The sequence below is a fragment of the Melanerpes formicivorus genome, unplaced genomic scaffold (assembly GCF_026170545.1).
Source record: "Melanerpes formicivorus ecotype bairdi unplaced genomic scaffold, bMelFor1.0.p_v2 SCAF_6, whole genome shotgun sequence".
In the NCBI taxonomy this organism is placed as follows: domain Eukaryota; kingdom Metazoa; phylum Chordata; class Aves; order Piciformes; family Picidae; genus Melanerpes; species Melanerpes formicivorus.
Window position 1 is genome coordinate 10,252,919 of NW_027142358.1, and position 14,851 is coordinate 10,267,769.

General features: G+C 40.6%; 1 protein-coding gene across 1 annotated transcript; it reads left to right on the plus strand.

Annotated features, from left to right (window-relative positions):
- Positions 1-3,981: 3,981 nt before the first annotated feature.
- Positions 3,982-14,569, plus strand: CCNJ (cyclin J). Its single transcript, XM_068139628.1, has 6 exons — positions 3,982-4,091; positions 4,404-4,498; positions 6,167-6,377; positions 8,746-9,045; positions 9,136-9,295; positions 10,898-14,569. The coding sequence occupies exons 2-6, from the start codon at positions 4,430-4,432 to the stop codon at positions 11,307-11,309; spliced, it is 1,152 nt and encodes a 383-aa protein (XP_067995729.1). The 5' UTR covers positions 3,982-4,091; positions 4,404-4,429; the 3' UTR covers positions 11,310-14,569.
- Positions 14,570-14,851: the final 282 nt, after the last annotated feature.

A 14,851-nucleotide genomic window follows, 5' to 3' on the forward strand; every position in this document is an offset into this window, starting at 1 on the left:
GATGGAAAAACACTTAAAGTCGATTTGTTTATTAAAATGCTTCATGAAAAGTATGTACCGTTCAGGCCAAAGCATTCTCTTAATAGCCATACTAACAACTAAAGTCAACAGTTCCAATGAGTATTTATTAGCTAAATTAAAATCTAATAATCACATATTGGTAGCTATTCTGGGATCTAATCAACTTCGAAAAACCTCACCCACTGAGTACCTTTAACATTCAATACAGGCATTTGCAAAAACCACCCTGGACTACTTTCAGTAGGAGATGGCCCTCACTAGTGCTTCTGAAGTGTTAGGATTCTTTTTACCAACATACCACATTTCATCTACCACCATGCTGCAAAAGGAATTCTGTGAGCAGTTGCAGTCCTGTCTTTAGAGTGATTCACTCCCTTTAATTAAATGCTCTTGAAGTATTACTGCTACAACTGTCATCAGATGTAGCCTTTGTTTGAAAATAAGATTGAGTACAGTAACAAAAGCAGAGCCAACTTTCTCAGCTCTAAGAAACACAAGAACTAAGTTTGAGCATTCTTTTAAATAATGCTCAATTCCACAAAACTGAGATTCTTTTACATTATGACACCAAAAATGTGTCATAAAATGCCTTCAAAAATGCCTTCCACTAAACTACCATCTCTTTATTCAGATGAGAGCAAACAAAAAGCATCAAAATGAAAGCAAGAACTAATAAACAAAACAACAATTAACATAGTGATTGAGCCATTATTAAGAATTTCTTTCAGTTCTACGTCACTCCAGAGTGCAGTTGTCAGTCCTGGACTCTGCTTTACATAGCTGAAGTGACTGATGCATCTAATTGTGCAGTCAAGACAAATCCAAACTTCAAATATTGATTCTATGACAATATGCAGAGAAGTAAACCAACGTGTCAGTCTTCAGGAATTGCTGTAGTCTGTGGTCAGTGTGCCATGAGCAATAAAACAATATACCAGAAATGGTCCAGGAGGACAAAAAGGTTTCTGATGTAGAGAGATGGTGGTTCTCAGGATCAGAGTACTTTGCTGTACTTGGCAGTCACCTGCAAGTTCTTAATTTGTATTTTAAAAGCCATGTTTCTTTTTTCATAGGCCAAGAAGGATCACCAAAAAAAAAAAAAAAAAATATATATAGAGGAAGAAAAAACAGCTTAAACACATAAATACATGCATCAAGTCCTGAGATATAGATCTAGCCTCCCAGCGATTACCATGAGAAGTCAGCTAACTCACCAGGCCTGCAATTGCATTAGGACTGTAACATGAAAACTACAGGTCCATAAATTCTAAGAATTTACGAGCATAATTTTTAGTAGATTCCATAAAAATGTTACAAGCATTTTAATCCAGATTTCACACATTACATTCTAGTCTGGTTTGGATATGGTTCAAGGTCATAATTTTTCTTGGGGAGTTCCAAGAATAATGGTGTTTCTTGCTCCCTGGCACCTTTTCAAAGCAGAGACAGCAGCTCTCACTGCCAATCTCATTTCCCCCTTGAAACACATGTATTTGCTTAGGTGATTCAGTCACTCACAGAAAGAGGATACCCATTTCAAAATGGTTTCTTACTATTTAGCTCTGTTTTCTGTTCTCTCAGGTTCCACATCCTACATGAGTGGAAAACTCCACACATCCAGCTTCTTGCTAATGAAAACCCAACTACTACCACTGAAACTAAGCTTTAATATTCTCTGTTTATTCTAAGGACTTACTGAGTTTGTTTTGATTCTATCCTTACTTAGCACAAAGGACCAAGGCAGGCACACTTACAGCACTGTACACAGCCTTGACCATCCGAAGTAGGCAAAACCTGCACTGCCACTGATAATTACTTTAAGGACCGATTATTAGACATGCAAAGAAACTGCATTAGCCTGTTCTAATTAATTCTGCTATTCCCATCCCCATTTAAATCCCTGAACTGTGACCCTTCAAACTGTACACTCTGAAAGCAGTAAGCCTCAATTTGGAGGCTCCAAGACTGCTCCAAATGCTCCAGTCAGGGTTAAGGTGTACGCCAACACATATGCTTCCTGCAGATAAGAACATGCCTGTAGTTTGGCTTTTTCAATAGGATGGTTTTCTGGATGTCTCCAAGATCACAAAAAAAGAGTATCAGGAGCAATCCAGGCCTTCATTAGGATGATGAAACTCTTTCCAAGCCTTTATTTTGATTGCATTAAAAAGCAGACACAGAAGTAACTGTTCACAAGATCAGCAACTTATTAAGATTAGGAAGCTGTTATTGAAATTTCTCTTGCCCTTGAAATATTAAACTTGCTATTTCATTTCTTCAAGAATATGTAATTCTAAACCAGTATTATCTGCAAGTATCAAAATTAGCTGAAGCATGCACTTGCCTGTATAGCAATGTCTAGAAATGAGCCAAAAGCCATCAGAACAGCAAAATGCTCATCTGTCAACAGTCTAGCTCAGATGGCTGATCTGAACAGTCCATCTCAGATAGCTAATCTCAATAGTTTACAAATTTTCTCCACTATATATGCATGCACCAAAAAAAAAATAACACGTTTCATCTTTTTCTTCAGAAAACTATGTAGCATTACATAACAAAATGTAGTAAGTGGTTTTTCATAAATGGAACTGCCCAAGCAACGTTTTTACAAAAAAATAAGCTTCTACCTGTAAGCACATCTCCTCTGATAAAATGGACCACTGCAGTTCATAAGACTGAGCATTAAAATCAGACGTGCATGTTTAAAGAAACATGCCCTAACTTTTAAACTTTAAAGTTACAGCCCTAACTACAAAGTTATTAAACTGTTTGTCAAAAAGTTGGTTTCCACTTTCCTGATTAAAAAAAAAAAAAGAAGGGGAAGAAGGGGGGGAAAAAACCCACAAACCAAAAACCAAACCATGTCTGAGCATGAGCAGACATGAAAAACAAAATACACTCCCTCTACATACATTGATACAAAGCATTTCTTCTTCATTACTTCACATTGCTTGTTATACTAGGTTTTACATTCTCATTAGCTAATTGTTTGGGTATTTGGGAATTCAAAAATGCAAACCACTATAAAGCGCCAAGTATTATTTCACAAAACCTCCACAGCAGGGGATTACTACACAGTGGAAAGCATCTAGCAAAAGGCCTGAATACGAAACAGATGCAGAGCACCTACTACTAAACCAGAAGCACAAGTGCGAGCTAATTTTAGCAATCATCCATCGAGATGCAGAGGCCCCTTCACTCAGGTGAACGACATACAGCTGCTTAAAACCAGGATGCACATTACTGCAAACGTTTCCCCCTAGAATTTAAATAGCAGTGAACAAGTGCTCACTCACAAAATAAATCAAATACTTGAGCCTCATGGCTTTTGCAACCCAAGAGATGTATGCCCTTTACTGCTAACGGGAAAACGTGTCTTGAGTCAGAGAGGCGAGACAGCCCCTCACACGATCATTTTACTTCTTAAAACCTTCACAACTGAATCAAAAAGGGAAGAGACTAGGGAGAAAGATGCTCTTAGGTGTTGGGGGGTGGGGTGGGAGCACTACCCTGCTCCAGCCCACGAGAGCTCTGCTAACTCGCCTCTCCCAAGCCCCCCCGCAGGAACTCCACGAGGGTCCCACAGCTGCCTGTAAGGGTTATATCGCACCCAGAGCCTCTGCGAAATAGTAAGACTGAGTCCAAACCCAGGGCAGCTGCATTAGGTACAGCTTCAGAGGACCTTCTCAGCCGGGACTACAACGCGCGTACCAGCGCCGCGCCCTCCGCCCCTTATCTCCCCAGGCCTTTATCGGGGTAGCTACGGCAGCTCCGCTGGCTCAAAGCGCTCCCGCGCCTGGCCATGGAACGTGGGGCTCAGCGTGTTCTATGAGCGCTGCGCCCTGATTGGAGCCGGGCGGGCTGTGCTGTAAAGTAGCAGACGATTGGCGCGCGGGCGGCCGCGTGCGGGCGCTGCCTGGCTTTGTACACACGCCGGCCCGCTCGCCCCTTTAACAATGGGCGAGGCAGGCGGTGCCGTGTGATGGCGGGGGAGCCTTCGGGACGCCGCGTCGCGCTCAGGTGCCCCGGGCCAGGCCCCGCCGCGGCCATCAGCCGCGCTGCTGCATAGGGTGAGTGGTGGTTTCAGTAGGGAAGGTGCTGCCGGCCTTTGTCGGGACGGGATCGTCCTCCCCTGGGACCGCGGCCGCCGTTTTCCCCCGCGTCCCCCTCGCCTGGTCGTGCCTCGCGGCGGGAAGGGGCGGCTTAACGAGCCTCATTTGTGCCACACATGGCGATCAGCTGGGCTGGGGGGCCCCCGCGGCGCGGGTGGCAGCTGATCGCGTTTAACTGAAGGCGAGGAAGAAAGGAGCGAGGGTGGTGCTACCCGTCCCGTCCCGTTCCGCCTGCGCTCAGTGGAGTGCCGCTTCTTCCCCTCTGCCCAGGCCCCGACTGCTGCGCCGCCCCGCCGATGGAGCTGGAGGCGCAGTGGTGGACAGGACAGCTGGCTGCCGACATCCACCAAGCGCTTCGCTACAAGGTAGCCTAGTGCGGCGGCGGTGGTTGGTCTGTGGGGGGCGGTGGGGAGCGCGGGGGGTGGCAGGGAACGGAGACTGCTCCCGGCTTTGCGTCGCGGGGGAAGCGGAGGGTTGGTGGCCCCGGCGCCTTTGTGAGCGTTCTAACAATCCGAGCTGGCCCGTCGTAGGGGAGCCGTCGCGGCGACTTGGAGTGGGGTGGGGAGCGCATGTGAGGGGGCCGCTGCTATGCGGGCTCGGCCCGCAGAGGTCTTGGTGGAACTTAACTTTTCTATACCTTGAAAAACCCAGTGTTTTTTCCGTCAGCTAATGCTCGGACTGCTTGTCCTCAGTCTTGACAGTTTATCTGACCGACTAGGCTCTGTGCTTTAAAAAGGCAAAGGGGTCACGGTGCACTTGGTTCTTCTGTTTGGATGGGTAAAGTGGGTCCAAGTTTAAATTTTCCAGAAAGCATTGTGATGCCGTTGCGAGGAAGATGTGGATTATCTCTCTTGAAGGTGTGACTGGTAAAGCAAATCTTTAGGGGTTGGGAACACAAGACAAGATAATTTATTTGCTACCATTACTAAAACCAAGTTAATGTTGTGAAAGGTAAATTCTAAAGCTTAGTGGGTATGGGTGGAGGATTTGTAAGTTTGTTTAGGGGCTGTTTCTTTTCACATTAATAGTGTGTTTCAGAACTCTGAATTGACCTTAAAACTTTGAAAACTTGGGCAACTCCATTCCTACTTGATGTCATCAGACTGTCCTTCTGGAAATTTATTTGTAGTCAAAATCTTACTTACAGTAATTAGGCTGCATAATCTGACTTAAATTTATTTGTGATAAGAGAAGACAGCACTGATGTTCTGCTGTACACAAGAGGAGATACTGGCTACTAGGCAGGAGCTTGGGGAATATTCTTTCTACCAGTCTAAATTTTGTATTCAAAATAAATCATGCCACAGATTTTTTCTTATCTATAGAATTCGTAGAGCTTTTGTGTTTTGGAGATCCCCCCTCCAAATGTGAGGCCACATGAGGTTTACGTGTGCTTAACTGAAGTACCTGAAAGTGTACTGTAACCAGTGTCAGTGCAATATCAATCGGGTGAATTAAGTCAGTATTCAAATATATGCATGTAGCAAATGTTGACACATGCACACCCCGTTCCTCTTCCGAAGGTTGCCTACAGCTAGCTCTTCATGCTGTCCTCCTGGAGGTGCCTGCATGAGACCTAGCAGCTTTGGAACATGCAAACATTTCAGTTCAAAGTCTGATTGCTCAGAGCTGTAGCGAGAGGGGATTGACTCAAGCTATTGGACTTTGCAATGAAGCCTCTGAGGGGTACTGTCATATCCTTGCTGTTCCCCTGCTGAGAAGTACAGCCTTTGCAGTAGAGGTAATACAGAAGGAATGGTAAAAGCTTAAGTCACGCTAGCCAATTGCCCAACTGAAGGGTGTTAAATTTGAAGTTATTATACTAATGTATAGAACCAAGTTATTTCTTAGGTCTTCTGTAGTACAACAAATAAATTTTGTTCTGTGAAAAAGGATGCTGAAGTGACAGAACAGAACAAAGATAAATCCTTTGAAAATCCCATAATAACTTTAAGGATGTCAGCAATATTAATCTGATACCAATCCATACTATGTGATGGTTTTAATAAAACTATGTGCTGCTGTCCATCTAGGAGCTGAAGCTGCCCTCCTACAAAGGCCAATCTCCCCAGTTACATCTGAGAAGATACTTTGCAGACCTGATTGCCATTGTGAGCAACCGGTTCAGGCTCTGTCCTGCTGCACGACATCTAGCTGTCTATCTGTTGGACCTCTTTATGGATCGTTATGACATATCTATACAGCAGCTACATGTGGTTGCTCTTTCCTGTTTACTTTTAGCAAGTAAGTATGTATCACCAAACTTTAACTAGACCAGTCTAGGTTCTACTGCCAAATACAACATGTGTCTTCATGGGATATAGCAGATAACAAAGTGGTTCTAGACAAGGAGATCAGTGTAGATCAGTTTGGCCCAGTTGGTAGGGCCTTTCTTCAAACTTGTGTTTTGACTTCTGTTGGCACCTGATGAAACTACGAGGAGGGAAAAAACCAAACGCTGATTAAAAACTTCATGTTTATGCTTAGAAATTATTCTAAACTGAACTTTCAGAGCTGTATTGTAGGAGCAGAAAGACTGTCTTTCTGAGGACATCTCAAAACAGGTAGATCTAGTGCTGGAAATGGGAAATAATCATACCAGAGATAAAGGAAGAAATCAAATCATTTATAGACTACACTGCACTCTGCTGATGGTGCCGTGTGCTTCTGGAATACTTCAGATTTCATAAATTGCAACATTCATAAGGCAAGATAAGGCTAACATAAATCCTATATTGTCACACAGAAAATGTGATGCTGGTAGAATACATTGGTGAGCGCACAGTACTCTGAAGACACTTAATTACACTCATTATGAACAGTGCTGTTTATGTTGGCCTCAGCTAGATTCTTATGGTGGGTTTCCATCTTTCAGCATTGGTAGACTCCTTTTAGCTGTCCCCAAATAAATACGGGTGGCATGCAAGGATACTTGCTGGCACTTGTTCTTAAACCAAGATTCAGGGATACTAACTGTTGCTTCATTTTTTTCTGTTTCTCTGAATCTACTTTTATTTTTTCAAAGAGATAGCACATGGTAACTAGGCACCCTGTGCTAGAAAACCAGAGTGTTGAGGTGTTGGCTATTTTTGGCATGCTGCTTCCTTTTATTGCAGCCTGTCTTCACCTAATAATACAGATATTCAGCAAAAGAGTTAAACAAAAAAGGATTATTTCATATTCTTCTAGGGGTAAACTTTGGATGCTACCACCAGCCAGCAATCTTCTCTTGGCAAGGGACAAGGTGCTGAGTATTAAAATCTTGCTCCAGAAACTAGTGTAATCCATTTAGGAAAATAGATTGGCTTTGAACTAATGCCAAATTTTCAAATAACATTTATATTCTGACAAGAAGTGCAAATTTAAGGGGGGGTGGGGGGGTGGTGAAGGCACCAAGCCTCCAAATTCTGCTGTCTTTCATGATAAGCAGTAAGTAGAGCTCCAAAAGCCTGGAGTACTCACCCTTCTGAGAAGAGTTTATGAATTAGTTCAGAAAACACAAACCAGAATGCTGGTTTAAACTTTTGCCCTGTATAGGTTAAACGCACAGTTTAATCAGTGGTGCAATAAGTTGGACGCATCACACTGTGATATATCTGATAAGGTTTTAGAAGTAGTAACAGAAATTCCGTGATTTCTGAAGCTTTTATTTCTGTAATTACTAGAATATGGGAAACAAAAGCTAACAGAGTGGGACTGGTGTTGGACCAAGTCCTGTGTAAGTACCTCCACTGTTGAAAAAATGCAAATGTTCAGTATGTTCAGTCCTGCAAACCTCTCTAAAAATGTGTATTTACAGCATATGGTGTAGTACTGAAGAGTGTTAAGATGGAAAGAATTTGCAATGAAATTGAAATAGCACAACCATATGGGAAACTGTATGGAAATGTGACACTTGGTTTCTCTTATTAATGGGTTTTCTACATAAGCAGTGTTGCCTAAGGCTAAAAATGTACAGGCCTGACAAGTTAAAGTTCAGGGAAACCTTAAGCTGCTAGCAGCATTCAAGTCAAAACAGTGTATATGGCAGTGTGGGTCTTCAGATGCATGTTGCTGAAATCCACTTGTTTGAACTGCTGGAGCAGATCACTAGCTATCAAAGCTAAAATACTACCTACAGGCACTGAAAGCAGCCCTGTTGGCTAGAGCCAGAAACGAAAAGGGTGTGGGAGGGGATTAAAGCCAAATGCTGTGGTGTTGTGTATGCCAAGTCACATCACATAGTATTTCATGGATGCTGAGGACAAATTACTCGGTAATTTGGTGACAAAACCTAGTGGATACAGTGCCAGAAATGTCCTAGTACAGCTTACTTCTGCTCATGAGAACCTGCTTCTATGTGCCAGGGTGGGATAACCAGCAGGAAACATGGCACTGCACAATATCCTACACTTTATTTGACATGATCTGCTGAAATTTAGCCCTTTTATAGTATATAGCCCCTTTTGTCTCTGATGATATCTTCCATTTGAGCTTTGCTTCTGCAGGAAAGTCTCAAGCTTGTTTGACATAATAGAATTAAAATATGACCAACACAGATATTAGATACAATCTGGTTTATAGTTCAATTGTTCTGAGCCTTTTTCCCCCTCCTCTTTCTGTTCACCTAAAGGTAAATTTGAAGAAAAGGAAGACAGTGTTCCCAAACTTGAACAGCTGAACAGCTTGGGTTGTATGACTAACATGAATTTGGTACTAACAAAACAGAATTTGCTTCATATGGAGTTGCTGTTGCTAGAAACATTTCAGTGGAATTTGTGCCTCCCGACTGCTGCTCATTTCATCGACTATTATCTTTCTATTGCTGTCCATGAGACTGATCTTCATGATGGTTGGCCAATGGTTTGCTTAGAGAAGACTAAGTTATATATGGCAAAATATGCTGACTACTTTCTGGAAGTATCACTGCAAGGTGAGTTGTGCATTTCAGGTAATGTATCCTTTTTTTTTTTTTTGTCTTGGCAGTGTCCAACTGAAATAATTTATTTTTCTTTCCTTCTAGATCATGCTTTTTTAAATTATGCCCCTTCTCTAGTTGCTACTGCATGTGTAGCTTCTTCAAGGATTATCTTGCGTCTCTCACCAACATGGCCTACACGGCTGCATCATCTTACTGCATACTCCTGGGATTTCCTGGTACCATGTATTGAGCGGCTATTAATGTAAGTTAAAAGCAGCTTTCTACCAGCCCATGTCTGCATCTTTCAGTATGCTTAATTGCTGTTAGCACTCAAATTAAATATCTTTTGAATTTCAAATTTTCTATGCTAAAAATACTTAGGTATGAGGTAATATTGTTAGGCAGTAACTGTTTGTTCTTTCCAAAAGAGAAAACCTTATCAGATTTAAACTCTTTCCTGTTCTTTCAACAAACAAACCTCAGCCTTTCATTTCCACTGAACATCATCTGGCATGCTTTGAAAAAATCTGTTAAATAGCTTGTCCCCAGTCTCTGTAGTCTTCTAGGAGAGCAAAAATGAAGTGTACCAAAGGCGTAGGTCTTCCTACTTACTTGGAGGACTCTATGCCTTAGACACCCCAGACGTTGTGAATAAAACATGCAAGACTGTTTGAGCAGCAAGCTTGTGGGGAGGAAATGACCAGGAGGTTGTAGCTATTTTTGCTGTATCCACTTTTTGCACTATGGTGAAGAGATAAAGCAGATGTGAGATAAAAATGCCAGTGAATGTCAAGTGACCCTTACTGGGAAGATGTTATGCTATCAGTTCTTTTATTCTAAACCTTAAGATCAAAACCTGTGCCTCCCATAACTGCTTTCCTCCCACAGAAATTTACTCTTGCCCATATCTAAACACAGTTGTGCCCTGAAGAAGCACAGAAACAGCTGTATATGGAAGAATCACATCTTCCTTATAAATGTGATATTATCACCCCAATGGCCTATTGGCTTCACTACCCTATATACCTAAAGTATGTAGGTGCTGTTGCAAAAGTGTTTACAGTATTGCTCTCTCTGAACACTTGGCAGGGAGGATGGGCAAAGGGTTTTGGTCATCTTTGCATTGTACTTAAAAAGTTACCAATCTTTTAGAAAAAACTGATGAAGGTCTGAACCCCAGCTGTCTTCAAAAGATCTGACATGTATAAGGTGCTACCGAAAAACTTTAACTTTAGGCCTGACTGAAGTGTGTAGGTGGCACCTGCTTAACCTCAGTGTAAGAGCAAGAGTATGTCTAAATATGTTTCAGATGGTGTAATTCAAAGGGAGTCCAGGTGAGCTAAACTGACTAAATTGACTGGGTGGGCTAGGACAAAAGTGGGGAGGGTGGGGAAAAAGGGCATTTCTACTCCTTAAAACAGAATCTAATATCAATATGCATATGATCTTAAATTACTGCAGTGCAGCTCTTTGAAAACCCTCTCATACCATGTCTTTTAAAAAAACCTACACTCTGTTACCCAATTGAAATGAGGTAGAAAGAGCAAGTTTCAGGTTCTGGTTATTTGGGATTCTAGTCAGTACACTAACAGATTTTATTGCACTGGTTATTTAGATACTGCTGTATTACTTGTATTGTACTTGGCTTTTATCTGCATTTTGTATTGCTATGCAACAAAGTGAAGCACTGAAAGGAGACTATCCTAAAGAAATTTTAAAACCTTAGATAGTTTTAAAAGGTAGGGAAAAATGTATTTAAAAGAAAACTTTAAGCTTTTTTTACACTGCTTTTAAAAATTAACCCAAATGCTTAAATTATTTTAATACCTACATTGATGAATTCTGTCTCCTCAATTTGTTTTAGTGCGCATGATAATGATGTGAAGGAAGCAAACAAACAAAAAGGACAACAAGCTCAGTCTGCCCAACATACTGTATTTCAGACCCCAGCTCCAACTCCCCAGCAGGGTAATGCTCAACAGCACGTACCACAGTATCTCCAAGCTCATCAGTCTTCATTACAGTATCACCATCAGACATCACAGCAGCAAAACTGTCAACAGATATTATCATCTAATCATACAACATCTTACCCACTTCAGACTTGCCCTGCTGCCTTACAGTCTAGTGCTCAGGCTCGAGGCCACGTACAGACTGGTACTGCAATGTCACTAGCTGTTCCACTAGAAGTGAAGCCATGTATAAGTGTCTCCTACAACCGGAGTTACCAAGTGAATGGACGATATTCCTGTATTACACCATGCTTTGAGAGGTGATAAGTACAAAATGGTTTTGTGCTTTTTTGTTTGGGGTGGGAAGTTGTCTTGAGGGGAATTATTTTGTTGTTGTTTTGGGTTTTTTATTATTATTATTTGTTAAACCTCAAATAAGTTTGAGGACAAATCAAATAAAAAAAAGTCTTTCCAGGAAAAAAAAGCAACTGGATTGGAAACCAGTACCATAGCTCAGATACAGGCTGCAAAAATAAGCACACAGAAGACCCTCTAAAAAGTATATACTTGGGGGTGGTAAGCTCTTGCTCTGGCACTGAGAATACTCTGTGCTTCTAACACACATCTTTTGAAATACTAGTCAAAAGCAAAATAACAGTAACCACAGATTTAACCTTTAATGAAGGAGATATGCAGTATTATTTTGAAGACATTTATGTAACACTGCCATACAGTATTAACACTGGCTTTAAGTGAAACTTAAAATCCATTGAATGCTGGACTTCTTCAGATACATGGGGACCACAGAAAAAAACAAATCTTATCTGGCCAACTCCATACTCCTGCCCCTTTTTCAGCACTTGTGTTGGGTATTGGCTTTAGGCTAAGGCATTTGAGTTAACTGGTATTTTGGCTAGTTTTTAAGTTTTGTACCTCAAAAGATATATGCTGTGTTTTTTCTTCTTGTATTTTCCCTATCCTTTTTGTGTTTAAAGTAACTCTTTCATACTAACTCAGGGAATTTTCTACTCATTACTCTATGCTGCTGGTTTGTACACTTAACTGGGTATAACTTGAGGGAAGAGGAGACTGTAGCAAGAGGCTTTTCTTCAGGGCATCTACACAGAGAGTACCAAAGGGATATGTTCATGTTCACAAAATGTAGATGCGAACTACTGCCCAGCAGTGTGGTATTGAGTAACTGAAAAAAAAGGAGAAAGCTTAAGCTGAACTTCTACTGTACCAGAACTACTACAGTGGCTGTGATTCCTCTGTGTTTACACACACATATTACTAACCAACAGAAAACATCCTCCCGTTGTACTGACAGCGTAACTTGTACAAAAACATGCTCACAGAAATCCAGTTCTGTCAGGTTTATAGCGGAGGGAAATTCTCAGGTAATAGTGGGGCAACTTTTTCTTCTAGTATTTGAGAGTTCTAGAAGAACAGGCAGAGATTTACTCTTCTAAACGGGTGGGTTAAGATGTATTGCCAAGTGAACTGCTTTGTCACAATTAAGGTGCTAATTACATAACTTTATAGAATTACACTATCTCCTGTGGAGTGGGAAATCTTTTACATACAAGATGATAATAGACTTTCTCCTGAGGTAGAATATGGAAGGAAGAGGTATGGATGACAGGATTCTTAGTACTTTAAAATAACCTTACAGTAAGCGGGCTTAGGGCTTTTCTTATTCTTTTACCACCACCTTCTTTCCTCACAGCATTTAAAATTGGGTACCATCTAATGACAGTGAAGCATTGGGAATCCTATAGAGACTGTTCTGAAAGTAGGGGCAATTAGGATGATGAAGGCTTTGTCACAGGAGGGAGGCCTTACTGTAATGTTCAGCATGGAGGACACCTGTTCATTGTTTCTGGGGCTGAAGGATAAGATCCAAAAAAAACCCTTGTTTATTGTTGAGGAGAAGAAATCCTGTTTTTCTTAGGTTTTGATTGTGGTGTTTCTGTTTTGTTGTTCATTTGTTTTTCATAAATCCTAAATTTGTTGTGGGCTTTTGTAGCATGTATATGCACGTCAAGAGTGATAGAAAAGTCAGTGAAAGAGAGAACCCTCTCTGCTTTATGCTAGAGAATCAATTTTGAAATGGGCATAGTATGGTCAATTCTTAAAGTGCAAAGTGGATTGATTTCGGGGGGGGTTGGTTTGATTGTTTTTGGTTTTAGTTTTGTGGGGTTTATTTCCTCTCCATCTCTTAATGAATATTTCCCCATGTCTGAGAGTAGCGTTAAGTAGAGGCTTTCCATCTCCTAAGATGCCATGCTTCTTATTCAGCATTGTTACCCGTTAAAGAGGAACACAGACTTCTTTCTGATGGTTTCATTTTGATGCAATTCTCTATCCAAGTCCTCAGTCCTCTTGACTACCTCTGATGCTATGAATGTACAGTCTTGTAATAGACCATGACTTGAAGTAATAGCAGATGCCTGTAGCAGTTAATGTAAAATCTTTAAATCAGCTAACTTGTCATCTTTATTTCTGACACAGCAGTATAGGCTCTTCTCTTTTTGGGTATTAGTAAACTTATCCCATAGACATTTGATATATAAAACTTTAATATTTAACACTGGAATTATAATGGGCAGGGGTCCTATTCAAATAGTTAATACTGCAACTTTACATTTCATAGGGTAATTTTGTTTGACTTTTAAGATACTAGGTCAACTGTAAAAAGATCCACTACATGCTGTTTGGTTTTAATTTATTACTTAGTCTTGAGTTTTTTTCTGACACTACAACTGCATAATGACTACAGAGAAAATGTACACTGAACAGTTTCAATATTATTTAAAAGGGCTTTACCAGTGTACATTAAAAATACACTGTTCTTACTATTAGAACCAAAATGTGTTTTTTATGGCATAAATACAAATGGTGCTCCTAAATGCAAAATGTCCAAAACTATGGAATCTTTGTGAGTGCTATGCATTCAACTTATTTTTAAAAATAAAGCTAGTTTTGAGTAAGAAGGCTCCAGTGTGGATGATGCTTGTGTGTGTGGTTTGTAAAAAAACAAAACAAAAAAAAACCCAGAATGCATAACCTGACTGTAATCTCTCGTGAATCATCCCTGTGTATGGTCTGAAGATGTAAGGACTTTTCTTCTTTTCCCCACCCTTTCTGTAACACAATAATAAGCTTCAGGAACACTCTGACTTCCCAATTAAAAAAAGAGGAAAAAAAAAAGAAAGAAAACAACTTAAAAGCCACAAAACAGCCAGAACAAAGGGAAAAAAAAAACCAACAGGAAGGAAACCATGCAGGAAGAGGCTTTAAAACTAATTGCACCCACAGTGTATGCTAAACATTGTACACTTTAATGGGTATAGAGTACAGCTCTAACAAAGAAATCCCGAATGAAACTATAGTAGTTGAAGACTAGGGTGTTGAATTCATTTTCTCAAAATAAATGAAACTGCCAGTATTGCTTTATTGTTTTTTTTATCTCTAATACTAAAATCAGCTTTTTGTCAAGAACTGTAAGAGCTCAGGTTACTTAAAATAGCTGTGAAAGCTCAATCAAGCCAAAGGCAGCATAAAATTGTGTGATGCAGCCTAGCAGAAATACTTTTTTGGATACTTACAATTTCTGATAACTGCTCCTTACTAAAAGCAATTTTAGTTCTTGCTAATGTGCACGTTTCACGTTGTTAACAGCGTTACGTGGTGATGGCTAGAGCTCCAAAATTGAGTATGCTGCATGGAACTGATTGCTGTAAAGTTGGAAAATTAAATTATGAGATGTTAGCTTGAATCCATCCATCTAAGAATAAATGTTTGTGAAAACCCTTCTAGAGAGCCTAGATACAGGGAGAGCAAGATCCCCTCTGTCCTACTAA